This window comes from Pristiophorus japonicus, chromosome 2, assembly GCF_044704955.1.
Source record: "Pristiophorus japonicus isolate sPriJap1 chromosome 2, sPriJap1.hap1, whole genome shotgun sequence".
Taxonomy (NCBI): Eukaryota; Metazoa; Chordata; class Chondrichthyes; family Pristiophoridae; genus Pristiophorus; species Pristiophorus japonicus.
The window spans coordinates 71,188,965-71,208,529 of record NC_091978.1 but is presented as its reverse complement, the minus strand read 5'-3'; the positions used below and the strand labels follow the sequence as shown (position 1 = coordinate 71,208,529).

The 19,565-nt window shown below is 46.4% G+C and overlaps 1 protein-coding gene across 1 annotated transcript in view; it reads left to right on the top strand.

Moving 5' to 3' along the window:
- LOC139228763 (A disintegrin and metalloproteinase with thrombospondin motifs 12-like) overlaps window positions 1–19,565 on the top strand; it is an 801,719-nt gene that overhangs the window by 451,334 nt on the left and 330,820 nt on the right. Inside the window, exon 11 of the mRNA XM_070860105.1 lies at window positions 2,491–2,636. Within this exon, the coding sequence (XP_070716206.1) occupies window positions 2,491–2,636 (146 nt within the window). The remainder of the gene's footprint in view (window positions 1–2,490; window positions 2,637–19,565) is intronic.

Sequence of the window (19,565 nt, the reverse complement as noted above, 5' to 3'; positions counted from 1 at the left end):
CTGTATGTTTTCAGCTCACAGACTGTGACAATGGAAATACCATTCAAATACCTGAAACAGGTAATAGGGCACTATTAACCCTAAATTACTCAAATAAATGAAATGTACTGAAATCATAATTTTACTTTAAAAACAATTAAAATGCCTACCTCTGATCACTTTTTCATTTATTTTTCCCTTCCAATGCTCTCTTCTGTCGTATTCTCTCATGTTTTAATGTATCTCACATATTTATATCTTACATTTAAGACATCTACCTAGATATTATACCTGCTTTCTTCTTGCTTCTGGCTCCCACTTTCCATTTGGAGTTTATTTTTTTAAATTTCTTCAAATTTTCACTCCATATAAACTCCAGCTCATCCAAAACTTCACTTCTCACACCTATCTCGCATTAAGTACCCCTTCCCTCTCACTCCTCTCCTTGCTAATCTCTTTTGGCTTCCTGTCTCCCAATGTTTTGAATTCAGGATCTTCATCTTTATTTACAAATCATCTCCCTACGGTGTAACACCTTCCGCAGTCCTCCGTGCTTCCAAGTCTGACCTATCCTTCGGCTACTTTGGTTCCACACTCTGGAACCATCTCCCTAAATATCTGCATCTCTGTCACCCATGAAGAACCTGCTAAAATCGTTCTCTAACCATGCCTCTGGCTATCTGCCCTAACTCTTCACTTACTACTGTGTGGTATTCTTTTTTTGCCCTGGGATATTTTGCTGGTGAAAATTGACCTTGAGGGCTAGTTTTCCAGAAACCAACTTGCAATGTCAATCTGGTTACATAGTAGTTATGACAATATGAATTACTTCAGTCAAAACCCAGAAGAATATCTTGATAGCTAGTGACGTGGCTCTGCTGCTGCTTGAGGTGGGTGCAAGGAATGGGTTGAGTTTGGCAGAAGGTGGTTGACTGGCTCAACACTCTGTACAAGACCAGCAAGACCCAGGAATCGATGCACTGGTGTTTACAGAGCGTGGAGGATGGGAGAGCAGCCAGGAGAATATTAGAATTGTTGGATCTGGAGCTAACAAAGGCATGGATAAGGGTTTCAGCAGCAGATGGGCTCTGACAGGGGCAGATGGCTGGCATAGTTAATGGCACACTTAGAGTTCTTGACTCATTCGGAGGAGACCACCCTGGCTACACTCACTCTCACATAAAAACTTGGAGGGAATAGGGAAACTTGAAACCACAGACCTCCCCCAAGCACAGGACTAGTATCATCTGTGTTTATGTCTTGCATCCCTTCACAATCACTATCACACAGGCATACAGACAACCACAAAAACATCACACACAATATATTGCAAGGCAGGCTCTAAAGATTCTCTAGCAGTCAACATTCCAACAGCTGTTGCTTTTCTATCATGAGAATGTAAGAACAACCTGCCAATACTGCCAGTGTCCCAGCACAAGGCAATACTACATTACCCTGCTTTTCTCTCTCATCAACGTTTCCAAGCACCAGCACAGCTGCACACACTCTGGAGGATACAGTTAGCTTGAGGAGATAGAGCTGGTTGAGTCACAATGCACAGCGGAGGAGAAGCAAATGGTGGTGGCAGAGGAGGAGCAAGAACCTACTATCTGAAGGAAAAACTGGCTGCCGTTAATAATCCCTGTACTTTCACAACTATAGTCGTGGGGTGCAATTGGACAACTATGTCATGCTCCTGTTGCTCTTCAATGGGAAAGGAGATTGTAATGTATCTGCTTCATGGCTTCTTTGCTTAAGAATTCATAGCAACACATTGCTATTAAGAACTAGTTGTTTTATTATCAAAGGGTTAACAATCACATTACACATTATCAGTTCATCCACTAGGATCACAACTGCATGCCTCATCGTGGATGACCAAGACCCAACTGACTAGGGTTTTATTGAGCTTTGTGAATATCACTTGACTGGCTAAGCCAGTCACAATGCTCTACAAACCTGTGAGCATCCTCACAGGTGCATACATGACAGAGATGAAAGTGCAAACCACACTGAATGATACTATGTGGCCAACACTTTGGCAGCCACTAGCAGTGCCTTGCCTGTGATTGGCAGTAGATGCTATTGCAGCGCCATGCAATGGGCTCCCTGTTGATATGAAACCAGTGGAGGTGGTTGCCTTTGTTCATTAGTAAGTTACGTGTGCACACATTCATTTCATGTCGCAAACTTTCACTCCTGGGGGTAGATCCTGACTTTTTGCGATAGTGTGAAATGGGTGATAGCAAGTCGACAGCCTGTTTTACACCTCTCCAATTTTTATTTCCATTGAAATCTGCTCACTTACTATCACCCGTTTTACACAAAGTCAAAATCTACTCCCTGATGTCTAGGCTGGATTTACACACATTTTTTAGAATTAAACGGTCAATATCTACCTCAGTGCACTATCCAGTTCTGTGAGGTAATATAGCACAAACATTGTGCAATTTACTTTCTTCATCAGCTGCCTGTTTTTGTTGTAATAAGGCACACCATTTTATGTTTCAGTGGTGTTTTAGTGGCGAGTGTGTAGCTGTCGGAAATCGTCCAGATCCTGTTAATGGGGGATGGAACACCTGGAGTTCTTGGTCACATTGCACATGCACATGTGGAGCAGGAGTTCAAGCAGCGGAGAGACACTGCAGCAATCCAGTGTGAGTATGTGGGGTAATTGGAGGCTCAAAGAATAACGTTGAATATTATCTGAAACATTTTAGTTGAACAATTTCATAAGAATAAAAATGAAGTTGAGATACAAAATAGAACAAAGAAAGCGAAAAAAACAACGGTCTATAAATTTGTTTTAACTCATTTCTGGTGCACATTGGGATGTTTTACTACATTAAAGGCAGTATACAAGTACAAGTTGTTGTTGCTGTTGAAGTATGTGGCCCGCTGGGATCACGCCCCAGAAGCCGGGCCCTGAGGCTCACCTGAAATTGGGCCAAAGGCTTCAACAGCATGTTGCTGGTGCGCTGCGGATGTCAGTCGGGCGTCCAGAGGCAGTTCGCCGGTTCGACAGGGATGAAGTTGTGCTGAATGCCTCTCTGGCAGTGCTGTCAGATAGGTCCTCAGAGGGGTGGAGGAGAGAGAGGTCAATCGTGGACTGGCAATGGCCTTCAGCAGTGCTGTGAAACTCCTCTCCCCTCAGCTCCACATAAGGTAAGTTTAATACAATGTACATGCTTTAAGGCTGGTTTAAGGAACCAGTAAACTGAGCTCAGCACTGACCAAATTCACTGATTGGTCCTTAAACAGGGATTAGGCGCCTCATTAACACATTCAATGGGCCTATCTCCAGCTTAAGGCAACTACTGAGGACACCTGAGGGTAATATGGCATTGGACATATTTCACGGGGCGCTGGATATAGCTCTGTGTAATTAGTCAATATTGATTTTATTTACCACTTGGACACAATGAGAACCAATTTCTACCTCAACATAGTTACAATCCCCAAATGGTCACCATATTGAATATTAGAGAGATGTCAAATCACTTATTGGCTGTTTGCTATAATTAAAAGCTTAAAGTTAGTCCAAAGACAGTTTGGATGCACTTATATTGTACAATTGGTTTTGTTGCAAAACAGTGACCAGAATATAACTAGTCCTTCTGCATTATATCTAAAAAGGCAGCAGCAGTACATCTGGTGTGACTTCTCAAATCGTATCGCTATGCTGCAGTTGGCTGCATTACCTGGAGAGTGTTTTCAACATCCAATACCCCACCCCACCCTCAAAGCCAAGTAATTAAACATAATGACAGCGAACCGAACTATCAAGGGTGCTCTCATAACTGAAATAGCTGAAACAGTCGGAGGCGAAGTTTGGAACACGAGGCTGGAGCTGTGGGCAAATCAAAAAAAGCTAGCCATCGCAGCAGCAGAATTAACAACGGTCTCGAGAGAGCGAGAAAACGTAAGTGGGCAACAAAATTAGACGTCATCAGAATGCAGGTAGATGATTGGTGGCATCTCTTGGAGAGTGGTGGAGCCTAGTGGAGGGGTCAGGACCCAGGAGCAGGAGAAGCAGAGGATGGAAGCGGCGTGGAGCGGAGGTCGGAATCTGCATGGAGCGGAGGTTGGAAGTAGCGAGGAGTGGAGGCCGGAATCGGCGAGGAGCAGAGGTCAGAAGTGGCGAGGAGCGGTGGTCGGGGTCGGTGTTGTGTACGTAAATAAACAGAATAACTGAAACAGGGGTAGTGTAACTAACTGTGTCCTTTTATAGCAACTCTCAAAAATGACATCCACAACCAGCATGTTTACAGCAGGGTCTTAATGCCTGTCTCATGAGGGTTAGTGTAACAAACGAAGAGAGTATGAACACAACATATTTCCCCCCTTCTGAAAAACACAGTATATGACCAGTCAAAGTCATTGAGATAGCCAGGCCATGTTGTGATACGCTGAGACCAGCGTGGAGCTTGCAGTGTTTGATCGAGATTTTTGGTTGGGAAACAGAGCGGTGCCTCTGTTCCATCTTGCTGGTCTGTGAGTTGGGATCAGTCTACGAGCTTTTCATCTCATCATCTGTGAACAAGTCAGCACCAGAGTCTGAAGCAGGTGTTGAACACCTGAGCATTTTAGCTACATGGTTGCGACCGCCAGTGATATACAATACATCAAAGTTATACTGATGAAGGCGATCTGACCATCGGCTGATTCGTAGTAGTCTGTGCCCTGATCCAGTTGCAGCGAGTAGCGTAGTTAGTGCTTGATCTGTACGGAGGGTAAATTTCCTGGCATAGAGGTAAATGTGCCACTGTTCACATGCGTAGATGCAAATGAGTGCTTCGCGTTCCCCTGTAGAGTATTTACGTTCTGCAGGTGAGAGCGTGCGAGAGGCGAAGGCTACTAGGCATTCCAGGATGTCAATCCATTGCAACTGCACAGCACCCATGGCGGTGCCTGATGCATCCGTGGTGACGCACATAATGGCGTTCAGATCAAAGTGCGCGAGGATAGGAGGGGATGTGATTTTCTCCTTAAGCGTGGTGAATGCCTGAGCCCTGGAATCTGTCCATTCCCAAGGGACATCCTTGTGCAGCAACTTGCGAAGCGGTTTGACAATGTGCGCGTAGTGCGGAACAAACTTCAGTGCTGAGGAATGATGAAAGTTCTTTGACGTTGGTAGCCTCCTGTATTCGCTGAATCACATCAATGACACCTTATGCTGTGACTCTGTGGCCCAGAAAGTTTATTTCTCCAGCAGCAAATGTACACTTATCGGCATTAAGTGTAAGGTTACGTGTAGCAAGTCTAGCCATAACTGCATGAAGCCGCTGATCATGTTCTTCCATTGTCCGTCCATGGACGACGCTATTGTCAAGCAGATTGAGGGCTCCCTCTATGCCTGCTAGCAGAGTAGCACTTGGTGCAGAATATAATCCATACGGCATGCATCGATATTGATTCAGACCATCATGCGTTGTGAATGCCGTGAGCGGTTTGCTGTCCTCTGCTAGGGGTATTTGCAGGTAACAGTGGCGCATGTCCAGTTTCGTTAAAACTATTGAACTATGGAATTCTGAAGACCGTTTGTCGACGGTAGGAAGAGGGTACTTGTTGGGAATGATGGTCTTGTTGACCTCTTTCAGGTCGATGCATAAGCGGATCTCCCCATTTTTATGCCAAGCGATGACTAAGTTCAAGATCTACGGTGAGGAGTCGATGCTCTCAATGATTTCCTGAGATTCGAGTTGCGTTAATTCTGTGGATACTTGGTCACGAACTGCGAATGGGTGACGGCGAAGTGGCTGTCTAACTGGTTTGATGGAAGGGTCAAAGCGGGGACGATGGCAGAATTTTGTTGTCATTCCAAACCCTGTGAAGATTGAGGGATACTGCTTGTCACAGTCCACCGTGTACACAGGTGTGCCAGTTGGGTCATAAACTTTGAACCCAAGCTTGTCAAAAAGGTCAACACCCATGAGGCTTCGTCCCTTTGCGACATGAAAGGAAAAGTTCTCCAATGTTTTGTCCTTGTAGTATATCGGGACAGATATGACCCCAAGTACCTCAATTTTGGAGTACGCATGTAGTGTGAAAATTGCGGGCTGCAGTTGACGGTGCGTGAAGTGGGTTTTGTACCATCATCATTATCATAGGCAGTCCCTCGGAATCGAAGAAGATTTGCTTCCACTCCTAAAGTGAGTCCTTTGGTGGCTGAACAGTCCAATACGAGAGCCACAGACCCTGTCACAGGTGAGATAGACATTTGTCGGCAGAAGGGGGGTGGGAGTGATTTGTCGCATGCTCCTTCGGCTGCCTGCGACTGACCTCTTCACGCTCGCGGCGTTGAGATTCGAAGAGCCCAGCGCCCTCCCGGATGCACTTTCTCCACCTGGGGCGATCCTCGGCCAGGGACGCCGAGGTGTCAGTGGTGATGTCGTACTTTACCAGGGAGGCTTTGAGGGTGTCCTTGTAACGTTTCCGCTGCCCACCTTTGGCTCATTTGCCGTGAAGGAGCTCCGCATAGAGCAATTGCTTAGAGAGTCTCGTGTCTGGCATGCGAACTATGTGGCCTGCCCAGCGAAGTTGATCGAGTGTGGTCAATGCTTCAATGCTGGGGATGTTAGCCTGGGCAAGGACACTGATGTTGGTGCATCTGTCCTCCCAGGGGATTTGCAGGATCTTGCGGAGACATTGTTGCTGATATATTTCCAGCGACTTGAGGTGTCTTCTGTACATCGTCCATGCCCCTGATCCATACAGGAGGGTGGGTATTACTACAACCCTGTAGACCATGAGCTTGGTGGTAGATTTGAACATTCTTTTCCTCAGGCGGCCAAAGGCTGCACTGGCGCTTTGGAGGCAATGTGAATCTCCGCATCAATGTCTGCCTTTGTTGATAAGAGCCTCCCGAGATATGGGAAGTGGTCCACATTGTCGCGAGCTGGACCGTGAATCTTGATGACTGGGGGGCAGTGCTGTGCGGCAAGAACAGGCTGGTGGAGGACCTTTGTCTTACTGATGTTAAGCGTAAGGCCCATGCTTTCATATGCTTCGGTGAATACATCGACTATATCCTGGAGTTCAGCCTTAGAATGTGCTCAGACGCAGGCGTCGTCTGCGTACTACAGCTCAACGACAGAGGTTGGTGTGATCTTGGACCTGGCCTGGAAGCGGCGTAGGTTAAACAGCTTCCCAGTGGTTCTGTAGTTTAGTTCCACTCCAGCGGGGAGCTTGTTGACTGTGAGGTGGAGCATGGCAGCGAGGAAGATTGAGAAGAGAGTTGGAGCAATGACGCAGCCCTGTTTGACCCCGGTCCGGACATGGATTGGGTCTGTAATGGAACCGCTGGTAAGGATCACGGTCTGCATGTCGTTGTGGAGCAGGCGAAGGATGTTGACAAACTTTTGGGGGCATCGAAAACGGAGGAGGATGCTCCATAAGCCCTCACAGTTGACAGTGTCAAAGGCCTTTGTAAGATCTAAAAAGGCCATGTATAAGGGCTGGCACTGCTCCCTGCATTTTTCCTGCAGCTGTCGCGCTGCAAAGATCTGTTGTGCCCCGTAGGGGGCAAAATCCACACTGTGATTCCGGGGGGAGCTCCTCGGCCACAGGGAAAAGACAGAGGGAAATAAAATGGAGGCAGAAGCAAAAGATAGAAAGGAGAATAGTAAAAGTGGAGGGCAGAGAAACCCAAGGCAAAAAACAAAACGGGCCACATTACAGCAAAATTCTAAACCAGCAAAGTATGTTAAAAAGACAAGCCTGAAGGCTCTGTGCTTCAATGCGAGGAGTATTCGGAATAAGGTGGACGAATTAACTGCGCAGATAACAGTTAACGGATATGAAGTAATTGGCATCACGGAGATATGGCTCCAGGGTGACCAAGGCTGGGAACTCAACACCCAGGGGTATTCAACATTTAGGAAGGATAGACAGAAAGGAAAAGGAGGTGGGGTGGCGTTGCTGGTTAAAGAGGAAATTAATGCAATAGTAAGGAGGGACATTAGCCTGGATGATGTGGAATCGGTATTGGTGGGGCTGCAGAATACCAAAGGCCAGAAAACACTAGTGGAAGTTGTGTACAGACCACCAAACAGTAGTAGTGAGGTTGGGGACAGCATCAAACAAGAAATAAGGGAGGTGTGCAAGAAAGGTAGAGCAGTTATCATGGGCGACTTTAATCTACATCTTGATTGGGCTAACCAAACTGATAGCAATGCAGTGGAGGAGGATTTCCTGATTTTCTGGAGTGTATTAGGGTTGGTTTTCTGGACCAATATGTCGAGGAACCAACTAGAGAGCTGGCCATCCTAGACTTGGGTGATGTGTAATGAGAAGGGCCTAATTAGCAATCTTGTTGTGCGAGGCCCCTTGGGGAAGGGTGACCCTAATATGGTAGAATTCTTTATTAAGGTGGAGAGTGACACAGTTAATTCGGAAACTAGGGTCCTGAACTTAAGGAAAGGTAACTTCGACGGTATGAGGCGTGAATTGGCTAGAATATACTGGCAAAGGTTACTCAAAGGGTTGACGGTGGATAAGCAATGGCAAACATTTAAAGATCACATGGATGAACTTCAGCAATTATACATCCCTTTCTGGAGTAAAAATAAAACAGGGAAGGTGGCTTAACCAAGGCTAATAAGGGAAATTAAGGATAGTGTTCAATCAAGGAAGAGGCATATAAATTGGCCAGAAAAAGCAACAAACCTGAGGACTGGGAGAAATTTAGAATTCAACAGAGGAGGAGTAAGGGTTTACTTAAGAGGGGGAAAGTAGTGTATGTGAGGAAGCTTGCAGGGAACATAAAAACTGACTGCAAAATCTTCTATAAATATGTGAAGAGAAAAAGATTAGTGAAGACAAACATAGGTCCCTGGCAGTCGGATTCAGGTGAATTTATAATGGGGAACAAAGAAATGGCAGACCAATTGAACAAATACTTTGTTTCTGTCTTCCCGAAGGAAAACACAAACAACCTTCCGGGTGTACTCCGGGACAGTGGGTCTAGTGAGAAGGAGGAACTGAAGGATATCCTTATTAGGTGGGAAATTGTGTTCGGGAAATTGATGGGATTGAAGGCTGATAAATCCCCGGGCCTGATAGTCTGCATCCCAGAGTACTTAAGGAAGTGACTCTAGAAATAGTGGATTCATTGGTGATCATTTTCCAACAGCCTATCGACTCTGGATCAGTGCCTATGGACTGGAGGGTAGCTAATGTAACACCACTTTTTAAAAAAGGAGGGAGAGCGAAAACGGGTAATTATCGAGCGGTTAGCCTGACATCAGTAGTGGGGAAAATGTTGGAATCAATCATTAAGGATGAAATAGCAGCGCAGTTGGAAAGCAGTGACAGGCTCGGTCCAAGTCAGCATGGATTTATGAAAAAGGGAAATCATGCTTGACGAATCTTCTGGAGTTTTTTGAGGATGTAACTGGCAGAGTGGACAAGGGAGAACCAGTGGATGTGGTGTATTTGGACTTTCAAAAGGCTTTTGACAAGGTCCCGCACAAGAGATTGGTGTGCAAAATCAAAGCACATGGTATCTGCCATGCATTTGCCCACTCACCTAATCTGTCCAAGTCACCCTGCAGCCTCTTAGCGCCTCACAGCTCACACCGCTACCCAGATTAATGTCATCTGCAAACTTGGAGATAATACACTTAATTTCTTCATCTAAATCGTACTGACGTGGATAGAGAACTGGTTGGCAGACAGGAAGCAGAGAGTCGGGATAAATGAGTCCTTTTCAGAATGGCAGGCAGTGACTAGTGGAGTGCCACAGGGCTCAGTGCTGGGACCCAGATCTTTACAATATACATTCACGATTTAGATGAAGGAATTAAGTGTATTATCTCCAAGTTTGCAGATGACATTAATCTGGGTAGCGGTGTGAGCTGTGAGGCGCTAAGAGGCTGCAGGGTGACTTGGACAGATTAGGTGAGTGGGCAAATGCATGGCAGATGCAGTATAATGTGGATAAATGTGAGGTTATCCATGTTGGGGGCAAAAACTCGAAGGCAGAATATTATCTGAATGGCGGCAGATTAGGAAAAGGGGAGGTGCAACGAGGCCTGGGTGTCATGGTTCATCAGTCATTGAAAGTTGGCATGCAGGTACAGCAGACGGTGAAGAAGGCAAATGGTATATTGGCCTTCATAGCTAGGGGATTTGAATATAGGAGCAGGGAGGTCTTACTGCAGTTGTATAGGGCCTTGCTGAGGCCTCACCTGAAATATTGTGTTCAGTTTTGGTCTCCTAATCTGAGGAAGGATGTTCTTGCTATTGAGGGAGTGCAGCGAAGGTTCACCAGACTGATTCTCGGGATGGCTGGACTGACATATGAGGAGAGACTGGATCAACTGGGCCTTTATTCACTGGAGTTTAGAAGGATGAGAGGGGATCTCATAGAAACATATAAGATTCTGACGGGAGTGGACAGGTTAGATGCAGGAAGAATGTTCCCGATGTTGGGGAAGTCCTGAACCAGGGGACACAGTCTAAGGATAAGAGGTAGGCCATTTAGGACTGAGATGGGTAGAAACTTCTTCACTCAGCGAGTTGTTAACCTGTGGAATTCTCTACCACAGAAAGTTGTTGATGCCAGTTCATTGCATATATTCAAGAGGGAGTTTGGTATGGCCCTTACGGCTAAAGGGATCAAGTAGTATGGAGAGAAAGCAGGAAAGGGGTACTGAGGGAATGATCAGCCATGATCTTATTGAATGGTGGTGCAGGCTCGAAGGGCTGAATAGCCTCCTCCTGCACCTATTTTCTCTGTTTCTATGTTATGTTTCACAGGGAGAAGATGGTTGAGGATGACTGCAGCAGCAACTTTCCCAGTTGCTGATTGCAGGGAGATTCCTCTGTAGTTGCCGTCGTCAGACTTTTCCCCTTTTTTACAGATAGTCATGATCACTGCATCTCTGAGATGTCCCGGCATGCTCTCCTTCCTCGAAATGAGAGAGATGAGGTCATGTATTCGCGCTAACAGTGCATCTCCGCCATAATAAAAAGCTATACTGTTTGATTGGTTCACCGTTCCCTTGCCCCCTTTGATGAATTTTGTATCTCTCCATCATAATACGTTTCTTTGAGCCAAAATATTTCTCTATTTTCCTTCCGATACTTATCAAACTCCCTTTTGAAAGATAAGATTGAGCCTGCCTCCAGCATTCCAGATCTTAACCAGTCGCTCCATAAAATAGTTTTTTCTTACGTCGCCTTTGGTTCTTTTTGCCAATCACCTTCAATCTGTGTCCTTTGGTTCTCAACCGTTCTGCCAATGGGAACAGTTTATCACCATCTACTCTGTCCAGACCCCTCCTGATTTTGAACACCTCTATCAAATCTCCTCTCAATCTTCTCTGCTCCAAGGAGAACAACACCAGCTTCTCCAATCTATCTAAAGTTCCTCATTCCTGGAATCATTCTCGTAAATCTTTTCTCTACCTCTCTAAGACCTTCACATCCTTCCTAAAGTTGTCTTCTTCTTCTTTTCCCTCTTCTTCTCCCTCTTCTTGGCCAATCACTGGTTGGGCTGGCTGCATTTCTTGGGTGTATGAAATGAAGAAGACACAAGAGTGGAGTTATAATCAGGGGAGGGCTGGAAAGCAAGAGGTGCATGCGTGAATTACATAGGATATACAACACAGAAACAGGCCGTTTGGACCAACCAGTGCATGCCGAAGTTTATGCTCCACTCGAGCCTCCTCCCATCTTTCCTCATCTAATTCTATCAGCATAACCCTCAATTCCCTTCTGCCACATATGTTTATCCAACCTCCCCTTATCTGCATCTATGATATTCACTTCAACCACTCCCTGTGGTAGCGAGTTCTACATTGTCACCATTTTCTGGGTAAGGAAGTTTCTTCTGAATTTCCTACTTAATTTCTTGATGACTATCTTATATCTGTGGAATTTGTTGCCTCAGAGTGCTGTGGAAGCTGGGTCATTGAATAAATTTAATACACAGATCGACAGTTTCTTAACCGATAAGGGAATAAGGGATTATGGGGACCGGGCAGGGAAGTGGACCTGAATCTATGATCGGATCAGCCATGATCGTATTAAATGGCAGAGCAGGCTCGAGGAGCCATATGGTCTAATCCTGCTCCTATTTCTTATGTTCTTATGTTGATGGCGTCTAGTTTTGCTCTTCCCTACAAGTGGAAATGCTCGCTCTGTGTCTACTCTATCATAACCTTTCAGAATTTTAAAGACCTCTATTAGGTCATCCTTCAGCCTTCTCTTTTCAAGAGAAAAGAGACCTATCCTGTTCATCCTTTCCTGATAGGTATAACCTCCCATTTCTGGTATCTTCCTTGATCCCTCTCTCATGTTGAGCAACAGTGTGTCAACTACCTGTCTGGAGTAAAAAATAAAAAGGGGAAGGTAGCTCAACCGTGGCTAACAAGGGAAATTAGGGATAGTGTTAAATCCAAGGAAGAGGCATATAAATTGGCCAGAAAAAGCAGCAAACCTAAGGACTGGGAGAAATTTAGAATTCAGTAGAGGAGGACAAAGGGTCTAATTAGGAGGGGGAAAGTAAAGTACGAGAGGAAGCTTGCAGGGAACATAAAAACTGACTGCAAAAGCTTCTATAGATATGTGAAGAGAAAAAGATTCGTGAAGACAAATGTAGGTCCCTTACAGTCAGAATCAGGTGAATTTATAATGGGGAACAAAGAAATAGCAGACCAGTTGAACAAATACTTTGGATCTGTCTTCACTAAGGAAGACACAAATAACCTTCCGGAAATACTCGGGCTTCGAGGGTGTAGCGAAAAGGAGGAACTGAAGGAAATCCTTATTTGTCAGGGAATTGTGTAAGGAAAATTGATGGGATTGAAGGTCGATAAATCCCCAGGGCCTGATAGGCTGCATCCCAGAGTACTTAAGGAAGTGGCCCTAGGAATAGTGGATGCATTGATGATCATTTTCCAACATTCTATTGACTCTGGATCAGTTCCTATGGACTGGAAGATAGCTAATGTAACACCACTTTTTAAAAAAGGAGGGAGAGAGCAAATGGAGAATTAAAGACCGGTTAGCCTGACATCGATGGCGGGGAAAATGTTGGAATCAATTATTAAAGATGAAATAGCAGCGCATTTGGAAAGTAGTGACAGGATCGCTCCAAGTCAGCATGGATTTATGAAAGGGAAATCCTGCTTGACAAATCTTCGAGAATTTTTTGAGGATGTAACTAGTAGAGTGAACAAGGGAGAACCAGTGGATGTGGCGTATTTGGACTTTCAAAAATCTTTTGACAAGGTCCCACACAGGAGATTAGTGTGCAAAATTAAAGCACATGGTGTTGGGGGTAATGTATTGACGTGCATAGAGAACTGGTTGGCAGACAGGAAGCAAAGAGTCGGAATAAACGGGTCCTTTTCAGAAAAGCAGGCAGTGACTAGTGGAGTGCCACAGGGCTCAGTGCTAGGAACCCAGCTATTTACAATATACATTAATAAGAACATAAGAACATAAGAATTAGGAACAGGACTAGGCCATCTAGCCCCTCGAGTTTGTTCCGCCATTCAACAAGATCATGGTTGATCTGGCCATGGACTCAGCTCCACTTACCCGCCCGCTCCCCATAACCCTTAATTCCCTTAATGATTTAGATGAAGGAATTGAATGTAATATCTCCAAGTTTGCAGATGACACTAAGCTGGGTGGCGGTGTGAGCTGTGAGGAGGATGCTAAGAGACTGCAGGGTGACTTGGACAGGTTAGGTGAGTGGGCAAATGCATGGCAGATGCAGTATAATATGGATAAATGTGAGGTTATCCACTTTGGTGGTAAAAACAGAGAGACAGACTATTATCTGAATGGTGACAGATTAGGAAAAGGGGAGGTGCAACGAGACCTGGGTGTCATGGTACATCAGTCATTGAAGTTTGGCATGCAGGTACAGTGGGCGGTGAAGAAGGCAAGTGGCATGTTGGCCTTCATAGCTAGAGGATTTGAGTATAGGAGCAGGGAGGTCTTACTGCAGTTGTACAGAACCTTGGTGAGGCCTCACCTGGAATATTGTGTTCAATTTTGGTCCCCTAATCTGAGGAAGGACATTCTTGCTATTGAGGGAGTACAGCAAAGGTTCACCAGATTGATTCCCGGGATGGCAGGACTGACATATGAGGAGAGACTGGATCAACTGGGCTTCTATCCACTGGAGTTTAGAAGAATGAGAGGGGATCTCATAGAAACATATAAAATTCTGACGGGATTGGACAGGTTCGAGGCAGGAAGAATGTTCCCGTTGCTGGGGAGTTCCAAAACCAGGGGTCCCAGTCTAAGAATAAGGAGTAAGCCATTTAGGACCGAGATGAGGAGAAACTTCTTCACTTAGAGAGTGGTTAACCTGTGGAGTTCTCTACTGCAGAAAGTTGTTGAGGCCAGTTCGTTAGATATATTCAAAAGGGAGTTAGATATGTCCCTTACGCCAAAGGGATCAAGGGTTATGGAGAAAAAGCAGGAAAGGGGTACTGAGGTTGAATGATCAGCCATGATCTTATTGAATGGCGGTGCAAGCTCGAATGGCCTGCTCCTGCACCTAATTTCTATGTTTCTATGTTTCTATTCCTTCCCTCATGTTCACTGACAGCGCATAAGCTACCTGTGACATTTCCTCCCTCATGTGCACAGACTTTGTTTCAATTGACTGAGACATTCCCTCTCTCACGTTCACGAACAGTGTTCCTATTTCTCTTGAGAGTGGTGTTATTTCTCCCGACTGTCCCGATACCTCATCACCCAGGAGTGATCGGGTAAGTCAATGCTCTCTGCACTCATTGCCATCATCTGAACCACATTTGTTAGATCCTGCACCTCAGGAGAGTGCTGTCGATCTCCCCTTCCCCTCCTCACCCTGGGTGTGGCTTGCTGCATCCCACTGCTACCCGCAGCCTCGGACGGTGTGAAACCATGGAATGTCCCACCAACACTCATTTCACTCAGGAAAGGGGCTGGCACCTCAATGGGTGGCACCTGCATCTCCTCCAGAGTGAGTACAACAGTTTGGGCTTCATCCATCACCTCCCCATCCCACTCATCCCCATTTTCTTGGTCTGGAAGGTGAGATTGGAAGATGTTCTCCTCTTCAGGCTCATCCGCGTCTGAATCTTATTCTGCATCGGCTTCTGCCTCGTCAGGGTTGGCCTCAAGTTCTGCAAAATATAACAGAAGTGACAAATGGTTAGCAGCAGATGAAGGGGAAGGGTAACATGAGTAGGCACACACAGCGCAGGCAGCAGGCTCATTTGAAGGACCATGATGAATTATATCACATTCTATCAACCAAAGCAGTAGCTGACAGAGATATCCCCATGAACCGAAGCAAGGCTAGCCCACGTAATACTTAACATTTAGCAAAGCCAGACTGGAATTTGCAGGACTTACCCTCTCCTTCGAGTGTGGGTGCAGCTTGTGGAGTGGTGGTTGCTTTTCTCCAGGCAGGACCCATCAAAGCAGCGACCCTCTCTTCCAAGGTTGTCAGTAGGTGCACATTTGCTGGGCCTTCTCCGGTTCGAGTTGTTTCACATTTGTTGTGTGCCACCTTCCTCTACAAAGATGAAAATATACCTTTTTAGACAGGGTTTCTTTCTAGTGGGTAAGACATATACAGCTGCAATTCCATTGAATAAATGAAAATATTACACGAACTACTTGACCAAGGTCCTGCCACTTCTTTTTGCACTGGCCTCCAGACCTTGGGGTGGTCATCATTGCACAGTAATCTTGTGCAAGTTGGTTCCGGCATCTCTTCATTTCTTTTGGTGGAACTTTTATGTGACCTCTGCTGATGTCCAGCTCCTGCCATCTGCCCTCAATCACAGCAACTAGTGCCTCCACTTCATCCTGAAAGAAATTCTTGGTCCTTCTGCCACGTTGCATCTTGTATTGCAGCTCCGCTTTTTCCAATGAGAATTAAAGTTCTCGCACACAACTTGCTCTTTAAAAATGGCCGAATGCAAACTGGGAGTTGTACTGTGCATGCGGGCCCATAGGAATCACAGCAAAAACTTCCTTTTTTTTGTGCATGTGCAGAAGGCGGGGGGACATCCTTTTTTCAGTGCAGACATTAGGCTCCATCCCCCGAGGTTACAGGACAGGCTGCACGGCACCAATTTCAAAAAATAGAACATGGAAACTGTAAAGTCCTGACACTGCAGTATAGACTTACACGAGGCACATGTTGAAGTCAAGGTCACGCTGGATCTGCACCTTTATTTCACAGCTCTCGAGTGCCACACTTGCCTGAGACCTGCCTTTATATACCTGTGTGGAACAGGTGTGCAGTGTCTCCTGCAAGTGCACCCCTGGTGGTAAAGTATGCTTGTGGTTACAGGTCATATCTAGTTACAGTCATGTATAGCATGGTAAGATACAGTTATATACAATAGTGTGAGATACATGACATCACCATCCCCCAAGGTCTTATTGTCTTTATACATTCAGTCTCTCAGATGGTCTGCGCTCTCACTTGGAGCGTCTTAGTTGTGGTTCTGTTGTTTGCCTTGGTGCCTATTTTTCTTTCGGTGTGATTGCTGGTATCTCGCCTGGGCTGTCTGTTGAGACTGCCCTTTTCTTGGGTTGTTCCCTCTGTCTGTCCAACAGGTGTGGTGTGAGTTCCACATTGTAGTCTGCCTCTGGTTCTGCAGTGTTGTTGGTGAATCTACTTTTTACTTGGTCTACATGCCTCCAGCAGGTTTGGCCATTGTCCATTTGTACAACCGGTAGCCTGTTTCCTTCCTTGCCTGTTACTGTCCCTGCAAGCCATTTGGGACCCCTGCCATAGTTTAGCACAAACACTTTGTCCCCTATCTCATTCCACCTCCCCCTCGAATTTCGGTCATGGTACTCAGTTAGCTTCCGGCGCTTTGCCTCAATAATTTCATGCATGTCTGGAAGGATTAACGAGAGCCTAGTCTTTAAGGTCCGTTTCATCAATAGTTGCGCGGGGGGATCCCCAGTCAACGAATGCGGACAAGATCTGTATGCCAGCAGCAGTCGCGACAGGCGGCTCTGCAGCGTGGGACCTTGGATTCTGAGCATGCCTTGTTTAACGATTTGCACTGCTCGCTCCGCCTGGCCATTGGAGGCCAGCTTGAATGGTGCCGTCTTAACGTGATTTATGCTGTGGTCAACTATAAAATCTTGAAATTCTGCGCTGGTGAAGCACGGACCATTATCACTGATCAATATGTCAGGAATTCCGTGCGTTGCAAACATGGTTCTAAGGCTCTCTACAGTGGTGGAGGTGGTGCTCGAGTTTAAAATGTGCACTCGATCCACTTTGAAAATGCATTGACGCCTACGAGGAACATTTTGCCCATGAATGGGCCCACATAGTCTACATGCACCCGCGACCACGGTTTGGTGGGCCAGGGCCAGGGGCTTAGGGGGGCCTCCCTGGGGGCATTACTGAGTTGGGCACAAATGGTGCACCGCCGGAGGCAGAGCTCCAAGTCCGCGTCAATGCCAGGCCACCAGAAGTGGGATCTGGCTATGGCCTTCATAAGGACGATCCCCGGGTGCTCGCAGTGGAGCTCCCGGACAAACGCCTCTCTGCCTCGCAAGGGCATAACTACTCGGCTGCCCCACATTAGGCAGTCTGCCTGTAGTGATAGTTCATGCATGCGCCTATGGAAAGGTTTGATCTCCTCGGGGCAGGCATCGTGGGCTTCTGCTCAGTCACCAGTTAAAACACATCTTTTGATTAAGGATAACGTGGGGTCGCTGGTCGTCCAGGCTCTGATTTGGCGAGCCGTCATGGGCGAACCTGTGGATTCAAAGGCATTGATTGCCATGACCATCTCACATTCCTGTTGGTCGGACACTTCTGTGGTCGCCAGGGGTAGCCTGCTAAGCGCGTCGGCACAGTTGTCTGTGCCTGGTCTGTGCCTTATTGTGTAGTCGTAAGATGCCAGCATGAGTGCCCACAACGCTGAATGCGCGCCGAGGCGTAGGTGTTTCTTGCCTTGCACTTGGATAGCAGGGACGTGAGGGGTTTGTGGTAGGTTTCTAACGCGAACTTGGCCCCGAAAAGGTATTGGTGCATCTTTTTGACACCGTTCACGCACGCAAGCGCCTCCTTCTCAACCATACCGTACCCGCGCTCCGCCCGCGAAAGTGACCTGGAGGCATAAGCAATGGATTGTAATTTACCCGCATCATTGACATGCTGTAAAACGCACCCGATCCCGTACGCTGACGCATCACATGTAAGAACTAGCTTTTTACCTGGGTCAAAAAAGGCTAAAACACTGTTGGAACATAGAAGGTTGCGTGCCTTATTGAAGGTGCGTTCTTGGGCGTCTCCCCAAAACCAATCGTACCCCTTTCTGAGTAGTACATGGAGAGGCTCCAGCAGCGTGCTCAAGTTCTGCATAAAGTTCCCAAAGTAATTGAGTAGGCCGAGAAAGGCGCGCAGTTCCGAGACATTCCGGGGCCTGGGTGCCAGACGAATTGCTTCGATTTTGGATTCTGTTGGGCGGATTCCATCAGCGGCAATCTTTCTGCCCAAAAATTCAACCTCGGGCGCGAGAAACAGACACTTGGATTTCTTAACTCTTAGGCCTACCCGATCCAATCGACTTAGTACTTCCTCCAAATTGAGGAGATGTGAGTCGGTGTCCCTGCCCGTGATGAGTATGTCATCTTGAAACTCAACCGTCCCCGGGATGGACTTGAGCAGACTGGGAGCTGTACTGGGAATGCAGGCCCATAGGAATCACAGCAAAAACATCCTTTTTTTTTGTGCATGTGCAGAAGGTGGAGGGGCATCCTTTTTTCAGTGCAGACATTAGGCTCCATCCCCCGAGGTTACAGGACAGGCTGCACGGCACCAATTTCAAAAAATAGAACATGGAAACTGTCAAGTCCTGACCCTGCAGTACAGACTTACACGAGGCACATGTTGAAGTCAAGGTCACGCTGGACCTGCACCTTTATTTCACAGCTCTCGAGTGCCACACTTGCCTGAGACCTGCCTTTATATACCTGTGTGGAACAGGTATGCAGTGTCTCCTGCAAGTGCACCCCTGGTGGTAAAGTATGCTTGTGGTTACAGGTCATATCGAGTTACAGTCATGTATAGCATAGTAAGATACAATTATATACAGTATTGTGAGATACATGACAGAAACTTGCTACTTTTGTTTGGAGTACAGGCAACTCTCGATTATCCGGATCCCTCGGGGATTGGGCTATGCCGGTTAAACGATTTCTTCATTAGAACGAGTTGACATTATAAAGTTAAAATTTCAATGAATAAATACTGTGCAATCAGTTACAAACAGTAACAAGCCAGGTAAGCATGGACATTACCAGCATGCATGCAGGTGGCCTCGAGGAGGGGATTGTCTAGCTCCGAGGCACACTTCCTTCCCGGGCCGAAAGGACTCCGACGTCAGCAGCGGCCGCGAGGAACAGCGGCTACAGCAGTGCGCACACACATGGAATTTTAAATGCCATTACAACGGTTTCCCGTTGCATCTGTGTGCGGATAATGGAGAGTTGCCTATAGTTGGAGCAAAGAAAAACGGGCATAACGCTGGCAATATGCTAAAAAACGGCATTAGGAAAAATTGAGCCCCATATCTTTTGTTGTGTAT